The sequence below is a fragment of the Drosophila yakuba genome, chromosome 3L (genome assembly GCF_016746365.2).
Source record: "Drosophila yakuba strain Tai18E2 chromosome 3L, Prin_Dyak_Tai18E2_2.1, whole genome shotgun sequence".
Taxonomy (NCBI): domain Eukaryota; kingdom Metazoa; phylum Arthropoda; class Insecta; order Diptera; family Drosophilidae; genus Drosophila; species Drosophila yakuba.
In genome coordinates, this window is record NC_052529.2 from 6,974,609 (window position 1) to 6,999,508 (window position 24,900).

A 24,900-nucleotide genomic window follows, 5' to 3' on the forward strand; every position below is an offset into this window, starting at 1 on the left:
TAAAGCAAAACAAATAGGTTGTAATATGATTTTGTTTAATTTGTTGGTTTTTATTTTCTTTTCGTATTTTGTGTGCCTAAATTATTTCTGCACAATTTAATGAATTTGTTATGAAAACTATGAAGTATTTGATTTGTTTACATTTCCATGTAATTAGTTGGCTAATCTAAACATTGGAACATTTTGAGTTGCTCGTAGTAATTTTTTGCGCATATTTCGCTCTTGTCTTTCGTTTTTGTTTTGTTTTTGTTTTCATTATTTATTATTTACTTGATGTTTGAGTTTTTAATTATAAATGCTAATTACGATTATTGTTATTGTGTGGGATAGAAGGGGGGAGTGGACAAAAGTGCGTTTAATGAATAAATATTTAAAATACAGTATTGCAGTTGTTCTTTCATCTCGTAAAACTAATAAATGCAAATCGAATGCATTCGAATGAAGCATCCGTAAATCGAATTAATTAACTGGCTTAATCATATTTTATCTCTCGTTTAACTTGTTTGTACATATCGACGTTGTGACTTAAATGACTAGTCTTTGGTTGTGTGTTGTCGTAAATTATAATTGTTAAATGAAAACTTGAACTTTGCGTTTGCTTTGAAGAGGAATGTTTTGTTTGTTTTCGTACATATTCTCTATCGAATTGAAGTAATGCACAATATACGAGTATGATGTTGTTGAAGAAACTTTCTGTTGCACGCTCCTGCTGTTAATTGCTAATTGGAGCGGATCGAAAAAAATATTTACAATTAATATACAATGGCGCGAGTTTTTGTTTACGTTTGCATTTACATTTACATTTAAGTTGCTGCAATGTTTGATTGTTTTAAGTACTTTTGTTGGCTGTTGGCTTGTTGAGCTTACGTTTGATATGCTTGTCATGGGTTTGTTATTACTACCACGAGTGGCTATTAAAAAATGCAAATGCCATTAGATGCTTGAGCTCATAATTTGATTAATGATTTTGCGGATGATATTGCGATATTGCGAGTTCTTTTTCCCACTTTCTCTTCAATTTTCGCCACATCGGTATTTGTTTTACTACATTTATCTTTTTTTTCCAGTTTCAAAACCCATTTGCTCTCGTCATTGCGAAACAAGAGCGGAATGGAGTGAAAAGCCACAAAGTCCTGGACCAATGTCTGCCGGGGACAGGTACCCAGAATATGCTTCGCATACATTTGCCCACAAGGCTTAAGCTGAAAATGTCTATTTAAACAAAATCCAAGTGGCAAGCGCTGGTTGTATGCCAAGCTCAACTGTGGCATACCCATTGAAATGGCTTATATATCCCCATGGGGGGCTCAGTTCGATATACCCGAAAGTGAGCTGGGTGAACCGATTTAAACTTGTGGCATCATCGGCAGTTGGCAGTTGGCAGTTGGGTGCAAACAGAAAGCACGCCCTTTATTTGCTTTAATCCGACGAAATCCCTGTTCTAATGCCGAGCGGCAATAAAGGATGAAACGTGCATGGCATGTAAAGAGCATGTCCTGTGGCCATGCCACACCGCAACCCTCTCGCCCGTCTGACTCGATAGTTTGCGAAACGGAAACGGAAGTGACACTAAATTCGTTTCGGTTTTCCCAATTGGCGACACACAGGCAGACCGACCCAACGATAGACCGACAGACAGATACATTTAGGGAGTCCCTGGATGAACTGGCAAAAAATAAACTTCACAAAATTGTTACGTGTAATCCCCTTTATGATCTGCACCCATCCATGTGCGCTGCATCTTAAGTGAAATGGGCACACAGATGGGTGGGTGCCACGCATCCACAGACCCATCTTACTGCTGCCAAATCCAGGCGCAGTCCTGGCCCGTTTCTCAGCTGGCTATGACCATGGTGGCCGATGTGGCACCCGGTGGCCAGTGGGTGGCCCGCGAATTGCTGGACTCCGGCTGCAATGATGTGGATCCCATCGAGGACAACGAACTACTGCTGTTCACCGAGTGCAGCTGCTGTGGCTGATGGTACTCCGGCTCCTCGTAGGCGGCATCCTCGTCGCAGTCGTGTGGATACAGCGGCACATGGTGGTGCGTGTGATGGTGGTGCGTATGCGAGTGGTGCACATGCTGCTGTTGCTGGTATGGGTGGAAGTACTGCTGCTGTTGCAACGTCGAATGTTGCTGCTGCTGCTGCTGCTGCTGCTGCTGGTGTGGGGCTGGTGGTGTGGTCAACGACGATGACGCTGGTGAGGCACCACCAGATGGTGGGTGGGGCAATGGCAGTGGCAACGGCATCACCACCGGCAGCGGTTGCAGACCTCGTATGCTGTCCGCCGGGTGGGCCGTATAGATGTTGCTCCTCCTCAGGTGGTTGTTGTTTATGTTGCTGCTGCTGCCGTTGTGATGGTGATGCACACTGCCGCCGGCACCACCCGCCGCTCCACTTGCCCCGCCCGCACCACTCAAGCCGTTGCCGTGGGCGCGCTTGTTGCGAGACCACCATTGCACGTGCGTGTCTGCGTGTTGGAGAAACCGATGCAGATGCCACACAATAACAAACACAAGATGGGTGCCGAAAAATATAGAGAAAAGGGGGAAACGGGGAGGAGGGGGTTAGTTGCTGGGTCACAGTTGCGAAAACAGTCGCCGAATGTTGTGAGAGTCAACAGCGGTAAAGGCCTCATAACGGCCAACAGCGGGCACAGTGGTGCAAGTCAAACACAAAAGTGTTAAAAACATACAAAAATCTTTTAAATTTTAAGCTAAAATCTTTATATATCATTTTGTTAAATGATATTTTTGTTAGGGATTTTTAAATGATTTTTTTTTGCAACTCTGAGTGATTATCCACTGTGCCCACTGTGCCTGGCCTACGCCCACTGTTTTCCTATTTGGCCAAGTTGGCCATGTGGCTATGTCGAGTATTAGCACTCACCGTTGCGATTGTTGGAGGACTTTTTGCGCCGGCAGCGCACCACGGCAATCATGATGATGGCGCCTAGCAGCGCCGACAACACGGACACGATGATCAGAGTCAGTGGCCAGCCCAGTTCTGTGGCCTTTTCTGCAACACAAAAAAATGGGGGGAATGGGCGAAAAGGGTAACGGTTAGTAACGGAAGTTATGTAGCCCTTAGCTGCCAATGCTACACTAAGAAAAAATGTGGCAAAGATAGATCCAAACTCTATCTATGAATCTTAAAAGTATATATGCATCTCCATAGTTTGTGCTACGGTTCAGTTGAGCCTTAATCCCAGTGCATTCCGATTGGCATGGGGACACTCACCTATCGTTCCCTCGAACATGAAGGTGCTCTTGGTGGGCATCGCCCAGGAGCACAAGTCACACGTGGTCAGGCCGTCGCTCAGCACCGGCTCGTCGACGAAGAAGGGCGGGCGGGGCGGTGGCGGCACGAAGCGTCCGTTCCAGAGGCCCTGTTCGCTGGCATCGAAGGCCATTGGCGAGCCGAACAAGTCGTCATCGTCATCGAAGATGTCGAACGTCACGTCACCAAAGCTGCTCAAGTCCTCCGCCGAGCTGCTGGCCACCAGACTGGCGATGCGCGGTGGACTGAATGTGGGAAATGCGGATGCGGATACGGAGGGCAGGAGGGCGGTTGCTGATGCTGATGCGGATGCGGATATGGACACAGATACGGATGCAACTTGATTTACAACGTAACTGAGACGCGCATCGTTGCTGTAGTTGCTGTTCGCTACGGATGGCATTTTCCTTGCGTTTTCCGGGTGGGGGGGGGAGTTGAGGGAGTTTTCCGGATGAAGGGGCAAAGCTGCAATCCTTTGACGCTCCTCCTCGCTTATTGCCAGTTATCGCAGTTGTACGTTAGTCCTCCGTTTGACGCATGGTGAATGGGATTGGGATTTACGCCGGGTTTCGCCTGTTTTCTGGTTCTTTTCTTGCAGATTTTGGGGCTGAAAGAAAAATGCAAACGGAAGAGGCAAGTTAGTTTTGCCAATTAAAACCTTAATTGTGCTTCTCTCCCTAAGAGAACTTTCACATTTTTTTCAGGCGTATCGCTTTTCGTATCGCCTAAGCCATGAGACGAGTTAACATTCCCTCGCAAGCCAGAGAGACTCATGTCAGCAATCGTTACTAAATGACTTTTTTCTACCTATTTCCAATTTGTAGCCACCCCTGCCTTCGGCACTTGCTGCCTGGCATTTGTATCTTTTCAGCTGGAAATTGAATTTTTGAACAGCTCTGCCAACGCTATCTGCCAGATACTTCGACTGCTGTGGATGCGGATACACATAGGATAGGACTTCGGCTCAACATCACACATGGCAGCCACTGCTAACGAGAATTGACAGCTTGACAGTTCGATATCAGGCTAGAAGTCAGCATTAGTTACAGTTCCGAGTGCTCAGTGTGCCTCGAATTTGCTTTATTAAAAACATCCTCCATTGTGTCAGGTCTCCTCCTTCCTCATCCAATTATTTTTCTTTTCTTTTTTTTCCCCCTTTCTCGGCAGTTGTCTGAACGAACTTGATTTGCGAGGCAATAATCCTGATAAATTAACACTAATTTGCAAGCGCCACGAGCGGGCGGAGAAAAACTCGAGCTCAAATTCGAGCTAATCGGCAGGTGAAAATGAAGCAGAGTGCTTTGTTAGTTGGCTCTGCAGATATCTGCCTGTCTCTAAAGCCAAATAAATCTGTTTCACTCCACTTGGCAGTTGGCAACCCTTTCACAACGTTCTTGCTTCTCCGCATTTCCAACTATTCTTTTCATTCCGTTACCAAACCATCAGAGGCCGACACGTTTCAGGCATTAACCAAAATTTTCAACGCTTTTCGCCCCAAAGAAATGAAAATGCATACCGGATTGGGGTACAAAGAAAATTTAACTATTTGAACATGCAAAACTATGCTATTTTCTCAGGTAACTTTAAGAAAATATTAAAATATATATTTTTAAATGTAAAGCTTAAATTAATGTATTATTTAGTTTTCATGAGGTTGGTAAACCTTTTTATCGCAGTGCACCATTTCCACTTGCCACGTGCTTAATTAAGGAAATATGTGCACTGCTATACAAATAAAAGGAGTAAAAAATGGGCAGTTTTCCGAGGAAAGTTTAATTCCACTTGCGCAAATAATACTTCATATGCAGAAACGCAGAAATGCAGCCGAGCTGCTGGTGCAAGTTGGCCAAAAAGGGGCGAGAGTTCGGTGTAAACGATATTTAGTCATTCTTGAAAATGAGAAAACGTGAGGCGCATAAATTGACGCGGACTCCAAGGAAGGGGGCAGAAAAGTGAACTTCCTTCACGCAAGCGAAATTGCGAATCCAACTGCGAATCTCTTTTGGTTTTTTTTTTGAATGAATGATCATGGCACCGAATGGTTGAGAGGTTTTGTGTGGCAGAGAGATACTGTGAAAAGCTGTGTGGGTGGCAGTAATACTTCTTCTTCACCACTGACTGGGGCTATTAATAAATTTATTTTCGCTGCATGCTTGAAATAAATTGTAGAGTCACGTGAGCCGGGGCTCAGCGCACTTTGATTTGCCTTTGATGGCAGTAAGCTCCGAAGTTTCGAAGTTCCCAAGCTGAGTCTACAGCGACGACAGCTGTCATCTGGTAGTGCGTGGGTTCCACCCATCTGGATGGCCCAAACTCCTTCTTTACCAATTCCCCAATTGAATGTCCAAAAACGCGTCTTCAGTTTCAATCGGTTTTGCGTGGAAACGTGCCTGCCAGCGGCTTCCTCTGTTTGCCAATCGAATGGAGGTGGCACCACCGCCCACCAATCGGCAAACAAACAAAACGAGAAACGCCCCGTGCGACAAAGCAGCAACAAGAGTTGGGAAATCGGGAAATCGCACAATGAAAATGAAAATGAAAAGTAACAACGGGGCTGCCCCATCAATAACTGAAAGAATGCACAACAATCGATATTCACACATCGCCGAGAAGGGAAAAAGCAATTACACATGTCCTATTCAATTCCACGCAGCATATATGTTCATACATAGATTCAATATTTATATATTTGCAGTCTGTGCCGCTCAACACACCCAATCCCCCGGATATCCTCGTTCTGCTTTTTAATTAGTGCGAAATGTTTGTACATTATTTTCATTTATACTGCTCCACGACTTTTATTTGCCCTCGAATATGAGCGTGTGTAGAAACTAATAATGCCCAAAAACAAGGGTGAACTCTGGGGAAAAACTATGCGAAACTGTAGAGAATTGCCGAAATGTGTATTTTGCGTTTTGGGTTTCGAAATTAACACACTACTCCGCCACCCGCAACTAAATTACCTAAATATGTGAGCGAAATAATTGCATGCACGCTGGGAAAATGCTCAAAAAGCAGTTGAAATGGGAAAAATTGGAAAATAATTCAGTGCATTTAATTAAAGGTTATAATCTGGGGAATTACTTAACATTGAAAGCCAACGAAACTGCCAGAGAAATAAATACAATGAAATCGCAATTAAAGGCAATTTTTAGGCCACAAAGGTCAGGGTAAATGAATTTATTTGCCTCAAAGCCAAAGAGCCGGACGTTTTAAGCCCGAAATGTCAGAGTCTGCAATTTTTGGGAGCACAACCAAAAATTGCCTCACTTGGTCTATTTCATCCTTAAAGTCGAAGAGTCATGGATATTCCGGACGTGTCTGGCATTTTTTGTTGTCGTGGCAAGGACATAGTGTTGCCTCACAAATAAAACGGCATGGTGCTCTACCGAAATAATTGAGTCAACGTGCTGGCATATAATGTGAATGGGACTTCGACAAACCGAACTGATATAGCTATGCATGAAAATTGAAATTTTATTCAAATGCCCAAACAAGTACTCACCATGGCAGATAAGTGTGACGGCCATCGTTGGATTTACATAAATTATGAGCCCAAGATCTACGAACTCTCATTTTGGAGTGCAGTCCCATAGAAAGCGATATTTTCGGGCGGCGGGGAAAATTAGTTGATTTGTATGCGCGACCGAACGAAATGGAAACTAATAGAGTTGTATAACGAGTTGGTGCCTTCAGGGGCAAGAAAAACTGGAAGACTGAAAAACTGGAAAACCGCAGACCTTTATCTGCTGTTTATGCGACCCTTCGGCAGCTGATAAACTTGGCGTTTTATTGCCAATTCAAATTCAAATTGAAATCAACGAATATGTGAACGTTGGGCTGGAATTTCTGTGGGATCTTCGATCGATTTTGAAATTACCAAACACATATGCATAACACTAATGAAGCCGAGATTAGATTTGAGATTTCGTTTAGCAGCGGACTTGGTATAAAATATCCATTGTTGAGCACCTGACATGTTGGCCAGATAAGTCCAAGATGAAAATAAACATTTCTATTTTTGTGAAAGGCAGTTAAGATAGGGGAACAATGGTAAATTTTATAGCCCAGTTAAGGATTTAAGATAAGTTTTTTAGAAATTATACTATTCGCCCAATGCTGGTTTGAGATAAGTAAGCTCAGCTTCTCATAAAATTTCCCCTTTCAACAGAAAACAATGTCTTGAGCCCCAAAAACCAGCTAGTTAATGCTGTCTTGGCTTACGTCAAAATTGATGAAATTTCTCCCTCTATACCCCTGTTTTCCCTCCCAAAGAAAAGCCAAGAGATTTGAGATGCCTGATTTTCCCTTTTTGGCATCTGGGCATATTAAAACCGACTCTGAGCCACACACAGCGTGTGGGAGCCACTGCTCCCGGACTCCGGTTGTGTTCTGTGTTCTCCTCTTGGTTCCCAGATTCATAATTCTCGACAAACAAATCGCTTTATAATCCCTTTTCAAACACACTCCATCCCCATCCAAACGGCAAGGCACTTGGCTTCGTTCTAATCCTGAGCTGTCAATAAGACATTAATGCCTCCAGTATTCTGCCTTATATTCGGCATGGGATGGGGGATGTTCGTTGTTGGGTCTACGATCGAGTTACAGAAAACGCATTCTGTTGAAAGAAAAAAGGACGAACTGGTCGTAAAACCTACACATACATACGCTTACCCTCGAGATAGGGCACAACACATATCCCTCACACTTGTTGAGGAAAACATAAAAAATGCTAAGAATTTGGTTTTAGGGGTGGGGGTGTAGGGCACTTGAAATATTTAGGGTTCAGTTCGTTGCATGTTTATGGTAGATATTTTGCTTAAAATTTAATTTTCACTTGGACACAAGTTATGACTGCGAGGAGGAGTGCAGTACGTATTCCAACATTTCTGCTGCCAAGTGTCTAATGCAATTTGCCTGCGAACAAACTCAATAAAGGCTGCCCTGCGTTGAATGGATGGGGGGAACTCTGCGGATGAGCAGGATGAGTTGGATGTATTGAAAGAGCTGGAGAAGTTGAAGGAGCTGGAGAAGCTGGAGGAGCTGTAGGAGCAGGTTCAGCTGATAGATTCCCCAGGACAGCCGCGGGCCACACACGCGCAGAAAGGAATAGAAGGCAGCTTTGGAGCCTCACCTTTTGGCTAAGGCCACTGTGCTCTTCGCAATCATTTTTCTTGCCAGCAGCAATGGTACAGTGGAGCCCCTTTACACGCTACTTCTCAGCAGATGCGCTCTCTGTTTGTTTCGCATTCAGGTGACTGCACTGTACCGTACAAAAGAGCTGGCCTGCAGCCAGCAGTCCATCCATCCATCGACTCATGGATGTTCCGAGTGCCGACTCCCAGGGAAATAATCAAAAGCAGAAAGCGAAAAAGTAAAATAAATACGAAAATCAATATGTAGGCGTAAGCAGCAGCTAGGTATCCATAAGATACAGATACACACACACACACACACACACACACATACAGGAAACATAAAATGAATTAATTCCTTGTTGTTGGCACAGGCGAACAACGCAGTCTAATCGAAAAGCAAGTGAAAACAGCCACTGCCGCCTTTACACTGCCATCGAGCATATAGAAATATGATTAATTCCCATTCTAGACCCATGGCTTTAGTTCATAAATAAAAGCTGTCTATATTTTCTGATTGCAGATTGAGCATTTTAAATGTTTAATATAGTTACTTCTTCATAAATCACGTGTACATCTTCGGCTAATGTTTCCCCAGTGTACTCCACTCCTTCCGCCAAGAACAATAACTTCTCCCAATCTGCTTGGTGGGCGTGGCTGGCAAAGACTGTGCAAACATGTTTAGGGCGGCTGAGAGCTGCAAAAGCCCCACAAAAACAACAGAAAAAAAAAAGGAAAAACAAGGACAGAGACACAAATCTTGGCACATAAAACAATTAGCAGGCTGAAGCAGGGGAAAAATGGGTATGAGTTGAAGAAGGACTATGCGGCTTAGTGGAGGGTGTGGCGAGAATAAATGACAACAGTTTCGGGGCTGTGGAAATTAGTTTGAATCCCCCAGTGCCCCCTATCACCACCACATTCCCACATTCATATTTTATTCTATTTATTTTTCTTCATGTTTTTCGGGGCTGCAGAAATTTATGAATATTAAATGAGCAGAGTCAAAGCCAGCAGAAATTTATGGCACATGCAAATGCCTCATATATCAAGTGGCTGTGTGAAGTCATAAAGCACAAAAAACAAATCTGGATGAGAGGAAAAACCAGGAGGAAGTGGAGGAGTAGAAAGGACAAATGTCCAGTCTCTAGGACAATGTCAAGCCGAAAGGACAGGACATGGCAGGACAAACAAATTTCCAATCGCAAGCAAAACATTTTCCCTGACATTAATAGCAAAATAGGAAAATACATATGAAGCCGGAGGACTTTCATTCCCCATTGCTTTATATAGAGATAATGCAAAGGCGGGGTATGTCATCATGTCTGCCTGTTTGACTGGCAAAAACAATAGATTAACGTTCTCTGCTTTTGTCCTGGCCGAGAAGACGACAGAAAAAGGTCAAAGTTGGTCGAAAATCTGCACAATGCGGGTCTCGATGTTAAAATAATAAAGAAATGGGGCTGTGGGCTGAGTGATAAATTGAAATACCCATAAATATATTATCGTGTCAGGACAAAGTTTACCAGCAAACTGAAAAGTAAAAAAAAAACGTGTAGATAAAAATCTCTATGAAGTGGCTAAAGTCTTGAAACTTTTCATTGGGTTACCAGGTTAACTACTAGCCCGCCCCCCAGAACCCACCATCAAATTAAGAACTTTCAATGGCTCTCAATAAACTTGATTCCAACTCTCACTCGAATCGAATTATAAACAAATAAATACATAAAAGAGCCGGCAAGGAGGTAGTCTTTGCTGGGTAGCTCATAAACCAAGCTAAAAACCGAGCACATAAAAGCCAATGCCAAAGCAGTCAACAATATTGGCCAAGACGACGCAAAATGGCCATCAACTTTAATTGAGTTGAAGAGCAAAGGAAAAACACCAGCACAACCAGCTGCTGAACTAGAAGTAAGAAATATCTTCGACTTTGCTCAAAGGGAGGAAAAATCCACTGAGCTGAGCTGAGCTGGCCGACAGCGGAAGGAATTTTAGCAAATTAGATTGTTTTCCACTTGAGTTCGTTTTAACGCTTACAGACACAGACGCCCAGCAGTCAGGAGCCGGCCCCACAGAAAAACTCTGGCCCCAAATGGCACTGACTCAGCTCAGTCTTGTAATCTCATTGCCATTCTCCGGCTTTTTTGGGCGGTGGTGCTTGGTACTTGTTTTACTGTTTCGGAGTTACCTTTCCACCTGCCCCCGCACTTTACAGTTCACCTACACTGCCAGAATATTCATAAAACAACTTTTATTTCACTCAAAAATATTAATTACTATTATTGCTATACTTACATAGCTGCTATTTGGAAGTAACTTACTTAAAGCAATGTTGAAGGGTAAGCAATCATGTAAGCAATCCTTTTATCGTTGATTTCCTTGCTAAAGTACCTGAAGCAAAATAGTAAGGCAAGTTCCCAATTATTTTTGTGCGCGTGTAGCTGGAGTTTTGGAGGCACTGCAGCCACCCACCGAGCGGCTGCGAAAAGCAGTAACAAGCCCCAGAAGAACAACGAGGGTAAGTGGAAATGTTGCCGGGTTTCCGTTCCCTGGAACAATCATCACTCACTCGGTCGGCACAAAATTGATGATAATAATCGCACGTACTGGCGGGGCCGGCAATTGGAGTGCTGAGGAGTGGGTACCAGTACCCAATCCCTGTTCCAATCCCAGTCCCAGTCCCAGTCGCAGTTACAATCCCACCGGGCTGCTCCGCTTTTCGAGGGGCAGCAGTAATACCAGGGCTTACCGCCCGAGCTGCGCTCCAGATGATGGCCAACAGCTGCTCCAGCAGAAAAACTCCAAAGGGACACCTTGCAGCGCTGTCATTAAAGCCAATAAAGTGGTCGCCAAATGACATTGTCAGCGCGTCGCTTCAAAGGCAGCTGCTAAGCCCCCATTTCCCCCCCCCCCCCAACACCAAAATGCACACAAGGAAAAACACCCAACTCCCCACTGTACCTCAGCGTGACGAACCCACTGTATTCCCGATTTTGCTCCAGTTTTTTGTTGGTTTCGCTCGCTTTTTGTTTTTGCTTTTATCAGCGACAGCAAAAAATGAAGCGAATTTATCTCTATTACAGCTAGCTGCTGCCGTGCCACGCCCCTTTGTTGACGCGCCCATCATTTGTATTGTTGACATGTTGTGCCAGGAGGCGGGGGCGTTGGCGGATTCGGGGGCGTGGCTGGCAAGTGATAGAGCTGATACAGATTTGAGCAGACAGCTGCGGATGAGACTGAGGCTCCATTCCAGGACTCTAAAAGCAAACTCGAGTTGAGCCCACTTTGGACATTTTGTGAAAAATGATTGATGGGCCTCCCAAAACGATTTTCCACTTTAAAGCCAACAAAAAAAAATGCGAATCGAAATTACGCAGTTAGCGAAAATAATGGAAAATACTTAGCGCACTCAAGATAATCTTTGAGTAAATCTAGGCTGTTTGTTATTGAAATATAATACGTGTTTAATTGTAATCGATAGCTAAAAGCTTTTAGGGATTTTACATTACCACATTGTGTGGTGCTTACCAAAACAACTTTAAGTTAATTCATAATTAACTGAGTTTTATTTCAAAGTTTTCTAAGGAAATTCACAGTGAAAGGCAACCTGTTTCTTTGTCACTCTATTAATCCACTTGCAGAATTAATCTAACCAATCCAACACAACAAACTGGGAATGTTCCCACAGTAAAGAGAAGACTCTCCCCTTACATTCTGCATAATAAATCAACATAAACAATTTTCCAAAATGTAAATATCATAAAAGATTGTTAACATTAACTGTCTAATTTGTTGTCATTCCGAGTGGCCACCGCCGCCACCATCATCATCAGTCCCACATTTTAGATGTTCAGATGTCGTCGTCTTCGCCTCTCGAGAGCTTCTTCAGTAGAAATGCAGAAGTCCGAGTAGCAGCGACATGATGGAGGGAAGGCGGCAAAATGGCCTGCAGCGATTCTGGCCCAAAAGCTGGGGGGAAAAACAACAGCAGCAAACACAAACGTGAAAAGCTACTCAACCAGCAGAAGTGGAAACGTGTTTGTGGAGCCCGCACGCTAATAACTCCGCTTTTGACGGCGGGTAAATTAATGACAGACCAAATCATTTTGGCCAACTTAAATCACTGTTAAAGGCGGCAGACACAAGATGAAGTAGCACTCAGATAGAGCCTCCCCAAATTCTGTACAAACATTAATAAACCAAAGGCTTTTAGAGCTTCCTCCAAAAAACTGAAAGAGTAAAAAGTAAAAACGAAGTAGACAAAGAAAAACGCAGCGCTGCAACTGCATGCATAATTTGCCGACCAACGGTTTCCACTAAAAGTTTTTCACTGGAACGCGACGAAGGTTTTTCTATCTCTCCTCTCATTTTTATTTTCTGTATTTTTGGTAAGAAAACCGTTGTCTTGTCTGCGTCGGAATATCCGATTCCGAATCCAAATCCAAATCTGAGAGAGTCCAGGGCCTTGGCATGACCATGACCATAGATATAGCCATAGTGGCTTGAATTCCAAATGGAGACGACATGGAAAACCTTTTATCTAAAAGTGCTTTCTGCTTTCCCCGCGCCTCCTCCTCTTTCAACATTTATATATATATTTTTTTTGGTTTTCTTTTCACCCCTGCCATCTTTAGTGAAGATGTCTGTATTAGCCAGGCAAATGCAACTGGAAATTAGGCAACAGACAGCTCAGTCGACTGAGCAAAGCAAAGAGGAGCCAGCACAACTACGTTAAACACTGGGCCCAATAATTTGTGGCTGCAGTCTGGCGGCTGAAAGCCGAAAAAAGATACTTCACAGGGGAAAAACACCACACAAAGAGGCAACAAAACAGGAAAAAAAATAACAGAGGCCGCTAATTTAGTTACTAACGCTTCCCAAAAATGAGAAAACAAAAACAAGAACACGGGAGCAAAAGACCCAAAAGGGCCAAAAACCCTCATGTACCTGCGGTTAACTGGCCAGTGCAGTTTAGTGTTTGTTGTTCGATGGTGGAAATTGTGTAGCCGCCGCTGCTGATGATGGCTAATTAGTTTCCCCCCTCTTGCTACGAAACTGAATTATCTATCATACGATGATGTCTTAGTTAGAACAACAATAGTATTGCCTTCTATCGAGGGTGGGGAACCCCCTAATTGACCGCCTTTGTTGGGTGAAAATTGCTGCACATTAAATGGCAGCACAGACAAAGGGGAGACATCGTTGTTTTCTATATATTTCCAGCTTTTCAACTCTTTGGTGCCAACCGCAATTTAATTGGTCTAATAAAAGTTGGACACAAAAAGCGAGGAGCATCCATATGTACATATGTATATATACTTTAATGCTAATGTGCACACATTTGTCGGGCAATCCACATTAATCAGCATTGGGGCAGACCAATGGCGGCGAAAATAAAATTTATTCAGGTTTATATATTGTATTTTCTGTATTACGCTTTTGTCGGGAATTACGTAATATATGTTTTGCGGTTTCACGGTTGTTTCTGGGTTCGGAATTGTGTTCTCCGGTGTTACAGCCAACTGAAGTTTTAATTATAAGAGCGGTTTCAATTAAGCGCAGCACTGGCATCATTAGTAGGAACCAACATTTGCAGGCATTCATTAAAATGGTTTACTATGAATTTGTTTCTATTACAAAACTCAATTTACATTTTAAACCATCGTATTGTATTAACTTTTAAATTCAAGTTATGTTGCCAGTAAAGTTCCTATAGATATGCCAAGTTATTTTTAGTTCTCCCCTCTATCCTTTTTCAGTTTCATTATCTTGCCACTGCCTATTGATATCCTACACATTGGAATGCCTCTTTCAACACACTCGCTGGCAACCCTCAGTTTCCCCGAATTTCCGAACCCTTTATCCCACACATTCCTGGCATTTTTCCCCTACTAGCACTTCACTTGGGGCAACCACAACGGGAAACAAGCTCCTTGGCTAAATGGGCATGCAGAGCATATTACATTTCCTTGGCCAACTCGAAATTCTTCCACCTGTCTGAAATTAAATGCCAACTCCAACACCTTTGCTACACACCACAGTTGCCTGTTTTCCGATATTTGTTTTAATTTCAAGCCAACCGCAGAGTCAGAAAAGTGGCACCCACGCCTCGGGGGCCCGAAAAACCTAAAACCTAAAACCCAAAACCCAAAACCAAAAGCAAGAACCGAATGAACCTTGGCCAAATGATGCGTGAAATTCAATACAGTAGCTGCGCTCCGCCCCCTTCTATATACATACTTTCAGGACCCTGGGTCTGTTAGTGTAAACACAAGCCGCATAAAGCAGTCCTGAATCCCGCTCCTCAATCCCAAAAGGCAGTAAAAAGGATGAGCACTGGTGCTGGTGGGGGAAGGGGCAGGACGAAGGACGATGATGGGCTGACTAAGTGTTCCTTGAGTTTTATTTTTTTCGGTTCGGTTCGGTTAAGGTCGGGGTTCTGGGGTTCTGGGTTTCTGCTGGTGTTTGTTCTCCGCCTTGCCGAATGTGTGAAAAGGCATCAAATGGCGTTAAAAATGCTTAAGTACACTAAGACAAGTTATCACTTTAAGAAAAATGTTCGACAAACAATAGAATTTCACTGTTCGAAAAAGAAAGTTAGTGATTGTTTAGTTTTGTGATATAAAAATAAATGTAAAGAGAAGAAGTTAATGCATTTGGATTAATAAATGCCTTTATTATTATATTATTCTACAAATTGATAATATTTTCTAATTTAAAATTTGTAGAATAGAAATATTGGCTTAAATCCTTTAAGCACAATTTAAATACTTTAAGCTAAGGACATTTCTGCAAGTGCACATGTCAGTCAGTCCAGGCAGCTTAGGGAATGGGCTTGGGCCTGGACTGGATTCTGTCTGTGGGCTGGGGATTGGGATTGGGATTCGGCTTGGGCTTCTACTTGGGTTTGGCACTGGTACTGGCACTGAACCTGCTGCGACCATAAATTCCATTGATTGTCGCGCCAGCGTTTTGTATGACAAGTTCGAAGTCTTGTATTGTCTGTCGCCTTGTTTTGTCTTGCGTTTGTATGACTTCTGGTACCAGCCAGCCACACCCTGTCCCCTGCCGTCCCCGGATACCCCCTGATGGCCTTTAAGAAGCCCCCCCTTCAACACTCCACCCTGTAACTCCACCTCTGCTGCCACTCACCTGCCAGCATTCGTTTGTTTACTGCCTGCTGCCACTGCCGCTGCCGCTTCTTTAGTTTCTTGAGTTTCCCTGGCCCGCATGTCACATAAACCGCATCTGGGAGTCCGGAGTCCGGAATCCCCGGCCCTGCGATCCGCCACTTGGGAAGTGTGAAGCGGAAACCAAACAAAAGCCGCCTAAAACAACTGCAGGTAAGACCAGGTTGGCCAGCAGATAAGACGTCTGTCTGACGTCCTGGGCATAAGCGAATTTTAATATTGTATACTGAGCTGTGCCAGAGACTCAATCTCTGCTCAATCTATTCAATCTCTGAGGCGCTTGCTTTTCTCACTTTTAGTTTTTGTTTACCTTAGAACGAAAGGGGGGCAACAACGAGAAACTTTAAGAGCAATCTCCCAACGAGCCAACGCTTTTTGATGGCCTTTTTACACCTCCAGCGACTTGAGTGCAGCGAAACTATCTGGAATCTCATTCTGCTGGCCTTTTATTTGAGTTGTCGCTGCTTACTTAACAACTTGTCGCCACGATTGCCCTCTACTCCCATGGAAAGTCGTCCTTTTTCGCCCTTCTTGGGTAACAAAATTGCCAGCATGTCCTTTGGCCAAAAGGCATAAAAAGCTGACACGAGACTCCCTTTTTTTTCCCTCCCTACTCTTTGGCACCCTTATTCTTTTTTGACGGTTTTGTTTGCTGGCCTCTTTTACATAACTGGCTTCAAATTTTCCGTAGTGCCCTCAGCGTCTCTAAAGTTGGCCAAGTTTCGGCTGAAGGGTTTTCCAAGTGATGAAAACGAAATTTTTGACACGCGCCTCGAAATTCGAAAGGGGTTAAATCTTTTCACGGATTTTTAGAAACAGAAATGGGGAGAAACAAGCCAAAAAAAAAACAGAGTTAAAACTTTCTAGATTTGTAGCCACATACTCTTAAATTGCATTTGGGAAATAGTTTCAGATAACTACGACTTAAATGTGCATATTCCATTTCAATTTCGCCCATTCGCCATTTGAAAAGCATTTCAAATAATTTCCAACTTTTTCCTTTGTCACCTAAAAACTTTGTCCTCGAAGGCGGAGTAACTTCAGCCAACACATTCGGCCATCACTTATTGTTACTGTCGAAAATTCCTTTTCCACATTTCCATCGAACTTGGCCACACACACACACAAACTTGGACAAACTGCTAAATCCTTTGGCCAGCGAGAAAAAGAAGTGGGAAAGTGGTGGGTTGGAGGGGAGTGGGGTGGGAGCAGGAAAGCCAATCTCTTTTTAAGCTGTTCAACAAAAAAAACTTTCACTTTGTTGCCCAGGACGATCAACGCTAGAAGTTTGGTCCTTCGGGAGGTGGGGGAAAAAGTTCTAAAAAGTTCCGGTATTAAGTCCATTTAACCCGCCATTGAACTTTACGCCTCAACGACCAGCTAATGCAACAAAAACTGCAAAACCAAATCTACGTAAAACCAACAACCAGACTTAAAAACTACAAAAAACTACAAAAAAAACACTATGGAAACCAGAGGACCTGCAAGGACAACAAAGTAAATGAGCAGCCTGCCAAAGGGATGAGGACGAAAATCGAGCAGGCAAATGTGCAAAAAATGGAAAATGAAACGAAAAACTTTTGTGGCAACAGAATTTTCCCTGTTTGCCGTGTTCTCTTTCATGGTTTTCTATTTTTTTCTTGCACTTGCAACCTGCAGACCAAAAAAAAAAAAATAAAATGAATGAAGAGGAGAATTCAATAAAATAACGCTTTCCATCTGAGGCAAGTAGTAAGAGGATGAAACTAAAATAAAGTTTTCCCCGTGCGTCGTGGCGAGGACAATTTTCGTGAAATTTGTACAACCACGCCCCCCTGAGGGGTCTGCCGCCCCCTTTGGATCAGAAGGTTCGTACCGCCATGTGGCATTAAAGTTTAACAATGGACGCTGGCGCGTGTGAAAGAAAGGAGCGAAGAAGCGAACGGAAGTAAAAGAAACCGCAAAAGTATTTCAAGAAGCAAAAATAATGGAGCAGGGAAGCGGAAGAAAGAGGAGGGCGGAGACCCGGGCGGAGGCGTGGAATTGGCGGCCATTTGTACTTAAACTGATTTATTTTTGTTGTAGCTCAAGTTTCTGCCCCAGCATCTGTATCCGTGTATCTTTATCTGTATCTGTAACTGTATCTGAAGCTGTAGATGTAACTGTATTTGTAACTGTAGCTGAAGCTGTAGATGTAACTGTATCTGTATCCATGTGTAAGCGTGCGTTTATCCTGCTTACAGTTACACAGATAAACATTTTCGTTAGGGATAAAAATGCAGGAGCAAGAAAATAAGATGGTGGGGCTGAGGATTCTAGCAGCACATCCTTGGAATCCGCCCACCACGCCCACCACCTGCAACCGCCCACATTTTGTGTGTGACTTGTTTGAATGCATACTTTGTCTGGCGCTAGCAAAATGTTAAATTCACAGGCAGCATATGCTGCACTGGATAAAGAAGACAGCCAGTGGCGCCCCAAAGGGGGTATATAATACTATATATTATTCCTAGCATTCTGCTAGCATTCAAGTAAGAAATATCAAAGATTTGTAATCTTTGAGAATTATTTTGTAGGTATTATTTAGAATGTATATCCCAAAACCCCTTGAGATACGTCCTGGAACATCCATGAGAATTCCGCCACTGCCTTGGCATCGCACAACTTGCTATTATCGCAAGATAAATGCCAGTTCCACATAACTAAGACTTACCCAGAGTCCTGGCTGCGCTGCAGCTTGTTCCAGCAGCTGGATGGATGCTGGTTTTCAGCCTGCTTGGATGAGTCCAACAAAGCTGCTAAGCCGCCGGCAAGGATGAGCAGTGGAAAACGGAGCAAAAGCAAAGGGGTTTTGTGGAGGCGAAAGGCAGGACGAACCTGCATAACTGATGGCTCCACCAGATGCAGGCCTCCCACAGGATGAAACTGGGCGTGCAGCCTGGAATGGTGGCATTTGCGGCATCCCTTGCACCGAGATCCTGGCGAACTCGTTGCGTCCCGGAATTTTAATAGAGCAAATTTCAACAACAAGCCAGAAAAATAAGAGCGAATAGAAATGCAGAGGGAAGGATGAATTTGTGCGCCGTTTTATTCTGCGCTGGTAATAAAACTTCAAAATGAAGTTTAGAAAACTTTTTAAATGCCTTTCGCCAAGACGATGGACAGGCGTTGAAGTATGGGGCGTTTTACCTCCACCCTGCTGCTCAAATTCTCCCCCTTCCTCAATAATTTAACCACGCACAAGGCACACACCCACTGAGTGGAGAAGCAAGAAAAAAAAAATATATAAATAAAACAGGGCCATTATAATGATGATGACGCCTACAACACAACGCCCACGAACACGCCCCGTTTTGGCAACGGCCTCGTAGGATCCGCGCAAAATGCTAAACGGGCCCCAAGGACCAACGCAGCCAGGACACACGACTCAACTTGGCTCGGCTCGGCCAGCTTTTTGCAAATTTACGATTATGATTATTACAAGTCGACGTTTTCCGCCAAGGATTCAAGGATTCGTGTAGCCGTAGTGAGTGGGAGTGAGCCTGACATTTGGCCAGCTGTTGGCGAGGTGGCTTCCTACTCATGCCTTTCCACAGATGAAGAACAAGTGCAAAAGAATGCGTCAAGGCATTTTAGCACTTTGCCCCCAGACAGAGTCCCATCTGAGAACGCCCGAGACCCCCATCCAAAGTTGGGCCAAAGTTATTACAACTCTTAAAGATGCCACCGGGGCAGGATGTATCCTAGGGATGTGCTGGATGTGCTGGATGAGTGGGTGGTGGCTGATGGGAGTTGGTGGTTGGGCGGAGACATTGACCTCCAGCGGGCTGTTGGACAGCGTCTGGAAATCGGCAAAATTCCATGGGGCATAATAAACGTAAGATAAAAGTCAAAGAGGGACAAAAATTATATAATAAACTGTACAACGAAATGAAATTATTGCAACAAGGGTGGGCCAAACTGGGGACATTATCGGGGGGCTTCGCTGTACTTCGCTCTCGAAGCTGGTAAATAAAAGTTTGATGTGCAAGCATTTCGTAAAGTTGGTAAAGTTTATTTGCACGTTGGCTTTGCAAATACACTAAATGGAGTTTGGTTGTTTCTACTTAAGTTTTTCATTCAGCACTGACTTACTTTAATTAAATCTGTTATGAAATTGGATACTAATACTTTAAGAAAGTCACATAATTTGTGTAGATACCAAGTTGTGTCTTTCTAGTTCAATTGTTGGTATAAATCACATGTAGAGTATGGAAACAGAGACACACCTAAACAAACTTCGTTCGGCGCTTGTTATTAAAACTTTAAACATTTTGCAACTCTCTGGAGGGAGATCGAAAAAATCTGTTCTCTGTTCTACGGGCACTGTTAAAAAATTCTGAACTTTTGGGCTGGGTGCTGTGGACACAGACACACCTACACACAGGTACACACGTACTCACGTACACCGAGGGGCACAACAATAAGCCAGGAATGCAGGTGGGTGAGGGGGCCCAAGGAGAAAAGCACTGGGCGCTTTGGGCTTATCAAGTTGAGCGCATCAAATTCTCAAAAATAATATACCAAATCATAAAAGCATGACGATGAGCAATTTACCAAAGCCAAATACTCAGAGACGAAACAAACACGGGATGAACTGAACACAAAAAAAAAATGGGACGGCATATGGAAGGAAAAGATTCAAATCGAGAACGTGCCCCAAACGAAGCAGAAGAAGAAGTGGCCCAGTCAAGACGATTATGTACGTATAAATAGGTATACTTTAGGTTGCGTTGTAAAAACAACAAACTAAATGATTAATGATGAACCGCTTTTGTCTGCTAGCAAAGCATTTCATTTTCACTTTTTCCATCGCGGCTGCTCTTGCTCACTAGAAAACCCCATCAATTGGAAATTGAAAATGTTATTTTTCAACTTGAACTTCGATTGCTGGCATCGCTCGCTCGCTTTCCATTGCTGGTCGTAATCACTTTGTCATTGCCATCATTTTTCAGCATCAATTGTTTAGCGGCTCGACATAAATTCACTTCAGAAAGAGAACTTGCTTTGGGTCTGGGTCTAATGGAAATTGAGAGATACAAGAATCGAAGCCGAGCAGCTCCAAGTGGCCCGTCACAAATGTATCTGCCCAGATGAAACTCGGAAAACTCGATGGGCCTCAGCCTCAGACTCAGCTTCAGTCTGAGCCTGATGGAGTGGACTTCCCTGGAATTGGCCTACAGCTTGGCCCGCTTTCAAGTCGCACCGAACCAGAGATCAAAAGAAAAATCGTTGACTTACTCCAGACGAAGTCAGGCTTGAGCTTAAGAATAAGGCCTAAAGTTGCAGGAATATTACCTCAATATATTAAATTATCTAGTATTAATATTTAGATAGAATTATGTTTAGTTTTGACACAAGTACCTGTGTATAACCATTTAAATGTGAAACAAACCGATTTCAAGCTAAATGTCAAAGCCTTACATTTATGTTAGTCACAAACGATTTGTTATGATAAATCTAGATTTCTCTGGTTATATTAAACGAATCGCCACGGACTATGGTTTGGTTACTGGGACTATTGCCAATCCTTTGCGCCAGCGTTTTAGCATCTCGTACAGATAACAGTGCTAATAGCATTATACTCAACGAGGGAACTATAATGGTAAACACATCCACATCGGGTCTTACGGAAGCGGAGGGAAAGACTTATGTGCCAGGACCTGGATACTTTCAAGAGACCGTCATTGGCAAAAAACCGAGTTCTTCAGGCCGGCAGTTGCCAGGTCTTGGAAGTGATATCGTTGTTGTGAGCGAAAGTAAGCAAACGAGGGGCAATGAACAAAATATTGTTAACTCCAGAGTGCAAACGGTTACCAGACAGCCCAACAAGCCTAAAAAAGAACTATTTCATGGTGGAAACAAGCCCAACTTTCCTAGAAAAGATACATTTTATGGTAGAAACAAGCATGAAAATTATCCTTTTAATGGTAGATACACGCCCATCTATCCTAGAAAAGATCTATTTCATGGTAGAAACGAGCCCAACAATCCTAATAATGATCTATATTATGGTGGAAACCAGCCCAACTATCCCAGGAAGGATCTATTTAACGGTAGAAACAAGCCCAACAATCCTCGAAATGATCTATTTGATGGTATAATCAGACCTAACAAGCCTAAAAATGATATATTTCAGGGTATAGAGGTGCCAAGAAATATTTATGAGGCCCTTGAACATGATATCATTGACCACGATCATCACGATTGAAACATCCTTCAATTATTAATTTAATTGGGAAGCAAATACATTTTTTGTTAATTGAAAAATAAATCCATATATTTTCAAAGCTAACCTGTTTGCAATATTCGTTTTCTTGCATAACAATAACTGAAAATGGCTTTAAAACGCTCATTACAAATTATAGAAATGGCTCTTATAAAATTGAAAGCATTTACAATAAGACCAACTAATTTTGGATTTCACGGGAAATGTAGTTTCAAACACCTGTCTGTTTCTATTTAGTTTGTCATAAGGCTTTAGTTGTATCTTGCCTGTCTGGCCAATACATTCAACCATAAATCATTCCAGGAATCGAAGCGAAGGCTGTTAACAAGCGCAGTTGTATCTCAAAAGGCAAACCGCCTGCTTGATGGAAAGGAAATGCAGAATTCCTGAAACTCACCTCGTTTTGATGTGCAGCGCCGTGTGTTTGTGTGTGCCAATTAGCCCGTTACGTTGCCAATTGGAATGTTCACTTGACTTTGCCGTGTGCTCAATGCGGTTTTTATGGCCAATGTTGCAGATGCTGTTGTGTTCCTGTTGTCCTGCTGTTTTCACACGGCGACAACGCGGCGCAGACGTAATCCACAACTTGAGCAGCGTTTGGAGTGACTCGTTGTTGTTGCTTCACTTGCTTCACTTGCTTTAGTTGCTTTAGTTGCTTTAGTTGTTGTTGTGTTGCAAGGATAACGGTAATTAACCCGTCGGGGTCGCCGCCTGGCCGCAATTGCATGCCAGTCGTTGGGTTATTGGCCGCCACCGAGCCGCTCGCTTGACACTTTTCAAACTTTTTCTCTCGCAGTTGGGCAGCTTTTTTATTCGCACACTTTAGAACACACACACACTGGTGTACACACGCACATACACACGGGGACACACTTCACTATGCGCTAATTTTTTTTATACCGCGACTGCATTTGCTTGCCTTTTACACTTTTTGCCTGAGTCCGCGTTGCAAATCTTAGCGCGTTGTTTTTAAAGAAAATTCCAAAGACGACGACAACGGCAGCCGTGTTGTTCTCTATGTGTTTTTTCCCTACTTTTTTTTGTAGATTTGTTTTTCTTTTGTTTTTGTATTATTTTGTTTTTTTTTTTTTGCCGGGTCTGGCGCTCCGGCGGCTCCAGCTCTTCCGCAGAAACAAGCTGGCAAGCAGGTTGACCAAGACCAAACCGCGTCCAAGATGCAGCAAGGAGTTCGAGGTGGAGGTGAAGGTGGTCGCTGCTGGCTGCTAGCTGCTAGCTGGTTGCTGCTGCTGCCTGCTGCAGCAAGTTGCAGCCAAAGAAGTTGCAAGTTGCAGGGGCGCGGCTGCGGGCTACAATCTGCAATCTGTTTGTGGCATTAAATCAGTGAACCAAGACGACGCTCCTCCGCTCGGCGGCCAGATTTGTTTATGCCTCCTCACTGGTTATGCAAATTTGTACTACAGCTGTACGTACAGCTCAATTAACGCGGCATTCTTGGGGTATTCTGCCAAACTGCCGATCGCACACATTGATCACCGCACAAAATCACTTAACAATCGGCCTTTCTGTATCATATCCAATCATATAATGGTGCCCTAAGTTGTAACTAATGTTGCTGATTGGGTGGGGGTTGCTATGTTGCCAATGTTGTGAGCTGTTTTTTTTCGGTTCTGGTTTGTTTTTTTTTTTATTGTTTGTGGGGATATCGTTGTCCGCGGCCCGCTGACTTTTCGGCTGGCAACGTTTCGAACCGGTCTCAAGTACAAACTGAACGGCACGCACTGGGAACAGGTCCGTCGAGGTCCGTGGAACATGGGCGGAACGCCATGGAAACGGCACACTCAATGGCCCCCAAAAAAAACTCACTCAATTGTTGAGTGAAAAACTCGAGTCACTTTGGGAGCAAGTCGGTCAGGTGTTTAAGCCGCTGCCGCAGTTGCGTCCGCATCTAATTGTGAATGATTTATGTGGGTCGTCGTCCCCCACCGGGCGGCACCACCAGCAGCTAGGAGCAGCAGCACCACCACCACCACCAGCACCACCACACCATCGATATGCGGCATTACATCGGGGCATCAACGAATCCACTCTTTTGGCCCAAAGAAAGTGCCATAAGCCGTTGCCGCTGGAATGGTGCAGGCTGCTTTTTTATTTTGTTACCGCGGCTGCAGTTCGCACAATTGAAATGAATATTCAGATGGCCAAAAGAGCGGAATCGGAAGAGATTGGTGAGGCTTTCAAGTGGGCAGGAGTGTGCCATCCTACACGGAGAAAAAATGGAAAATCTTTTAGTGATTTGCGTGTGCTACAAATATTATAATTTTTTTCTTAGCTTACAGACTTAAAGCAAAGTCAGCTTGGAAAAGCTCAAAATTGCATGCTGTAAGTACGAAATCCTCAATTTATTTTCTCTGTGATTTGAGCGAAAAACAGTTGCCATTCAGTTGGCTTAATCCCGGGCAGGTCCAGGTCGTTGGCTTTAAATTATCACAAAGGACAAAGGACACTGCCCAGCTGGTCAAGTCGCAACTCCCAACTCCCAACTGGCGGTGTCCACTGGCCATAACTAAAATCGCCAGCACATTAACAGTTCGTGCAGATGGCGATGGTGATGGTGACTCAGGCGGCGAGGTCAGACTGGTCTGGTCTGGTCTGGTTTGATCCCTTTTGGGGGAGGAAAAGCACCTGCTTTATTATGCAAAAGTTTGCCGGCTCCGTCAGGTGAGTGTCCGTGGAAAATTCTAAGGTAAAAGCGGCGAGGAGCGAGGGGCGATGCGTGTGCAGTCAAAGTTAAAGGCGGGTCCTGGGCTCGGACTCTACTTAAAATCTAACCAGCGCAAAAAACCTGCTTCAAAGGCCAGTGAATGGTGGAAAAGGCACTTAGTTGTTGCTCTTATCAGTAATTAAACTTTATATCATTAGGTGTTTTATCAAAAGAAATTATGGCGGGTGAATACTGCAAATGGACATTTAAATGGAAATGATGCAGCCTGTAATTTGGTTCTCCTTTTTGCATTTCATCATTCCCTTTGAATGAAGAGTTTGATGTCGAAACTTTTCTCTATTTGAAACCGATTTATATAAATAGT

At 43.6% G+C, this 24,900-nt stretch overlaps 2 protein-coding genes across 2 annotated transcripts; one reads left to right on the forward strand and one right to left on the reverse strand.

Annotated features, from left to right (window-relative positions):
• Positions 1-63: 63 nt before the first annotated feature.
• On the reverse strand, positions 64-23,585 carry LOC6533199. The gene is made up of 4 exons (XM_015194357.3): positions 22,251-23,585; positions 3,243-3,888; positions 2,892-3,020; positions 64-2,472 (listed from the first exon to the last, which is right to left on the reverse strand). Exons 2-4 carry the CDS (start codon positions 3,682-3,684, stop codon positions 1,835-1,837), a joined length of 1,209 nt encoding a protein of 402 aa, XP_015049843.1. The 5' UTR covers positions 3,685-3,888; positions 22,251-23,585; the 3' UTR covers positions 64-1,834.
• On the forward strand, positions 21,089-21,919 carry LOC120321447. The gene has a single exon (XM_039373934.1). It carries the CDS (start codon positions 21,125-21,127, stop codon positions 21,833-21,835), a length of 711 nt encoding a protein of 236 aa, XP_039229868.1. The 5' UTR covers positions 21,089-21,124; the 3' UTR covers positions 21,836-21,919.
• Positions 23,586-24,900: the final 1,315 nt, after the last annotated feature.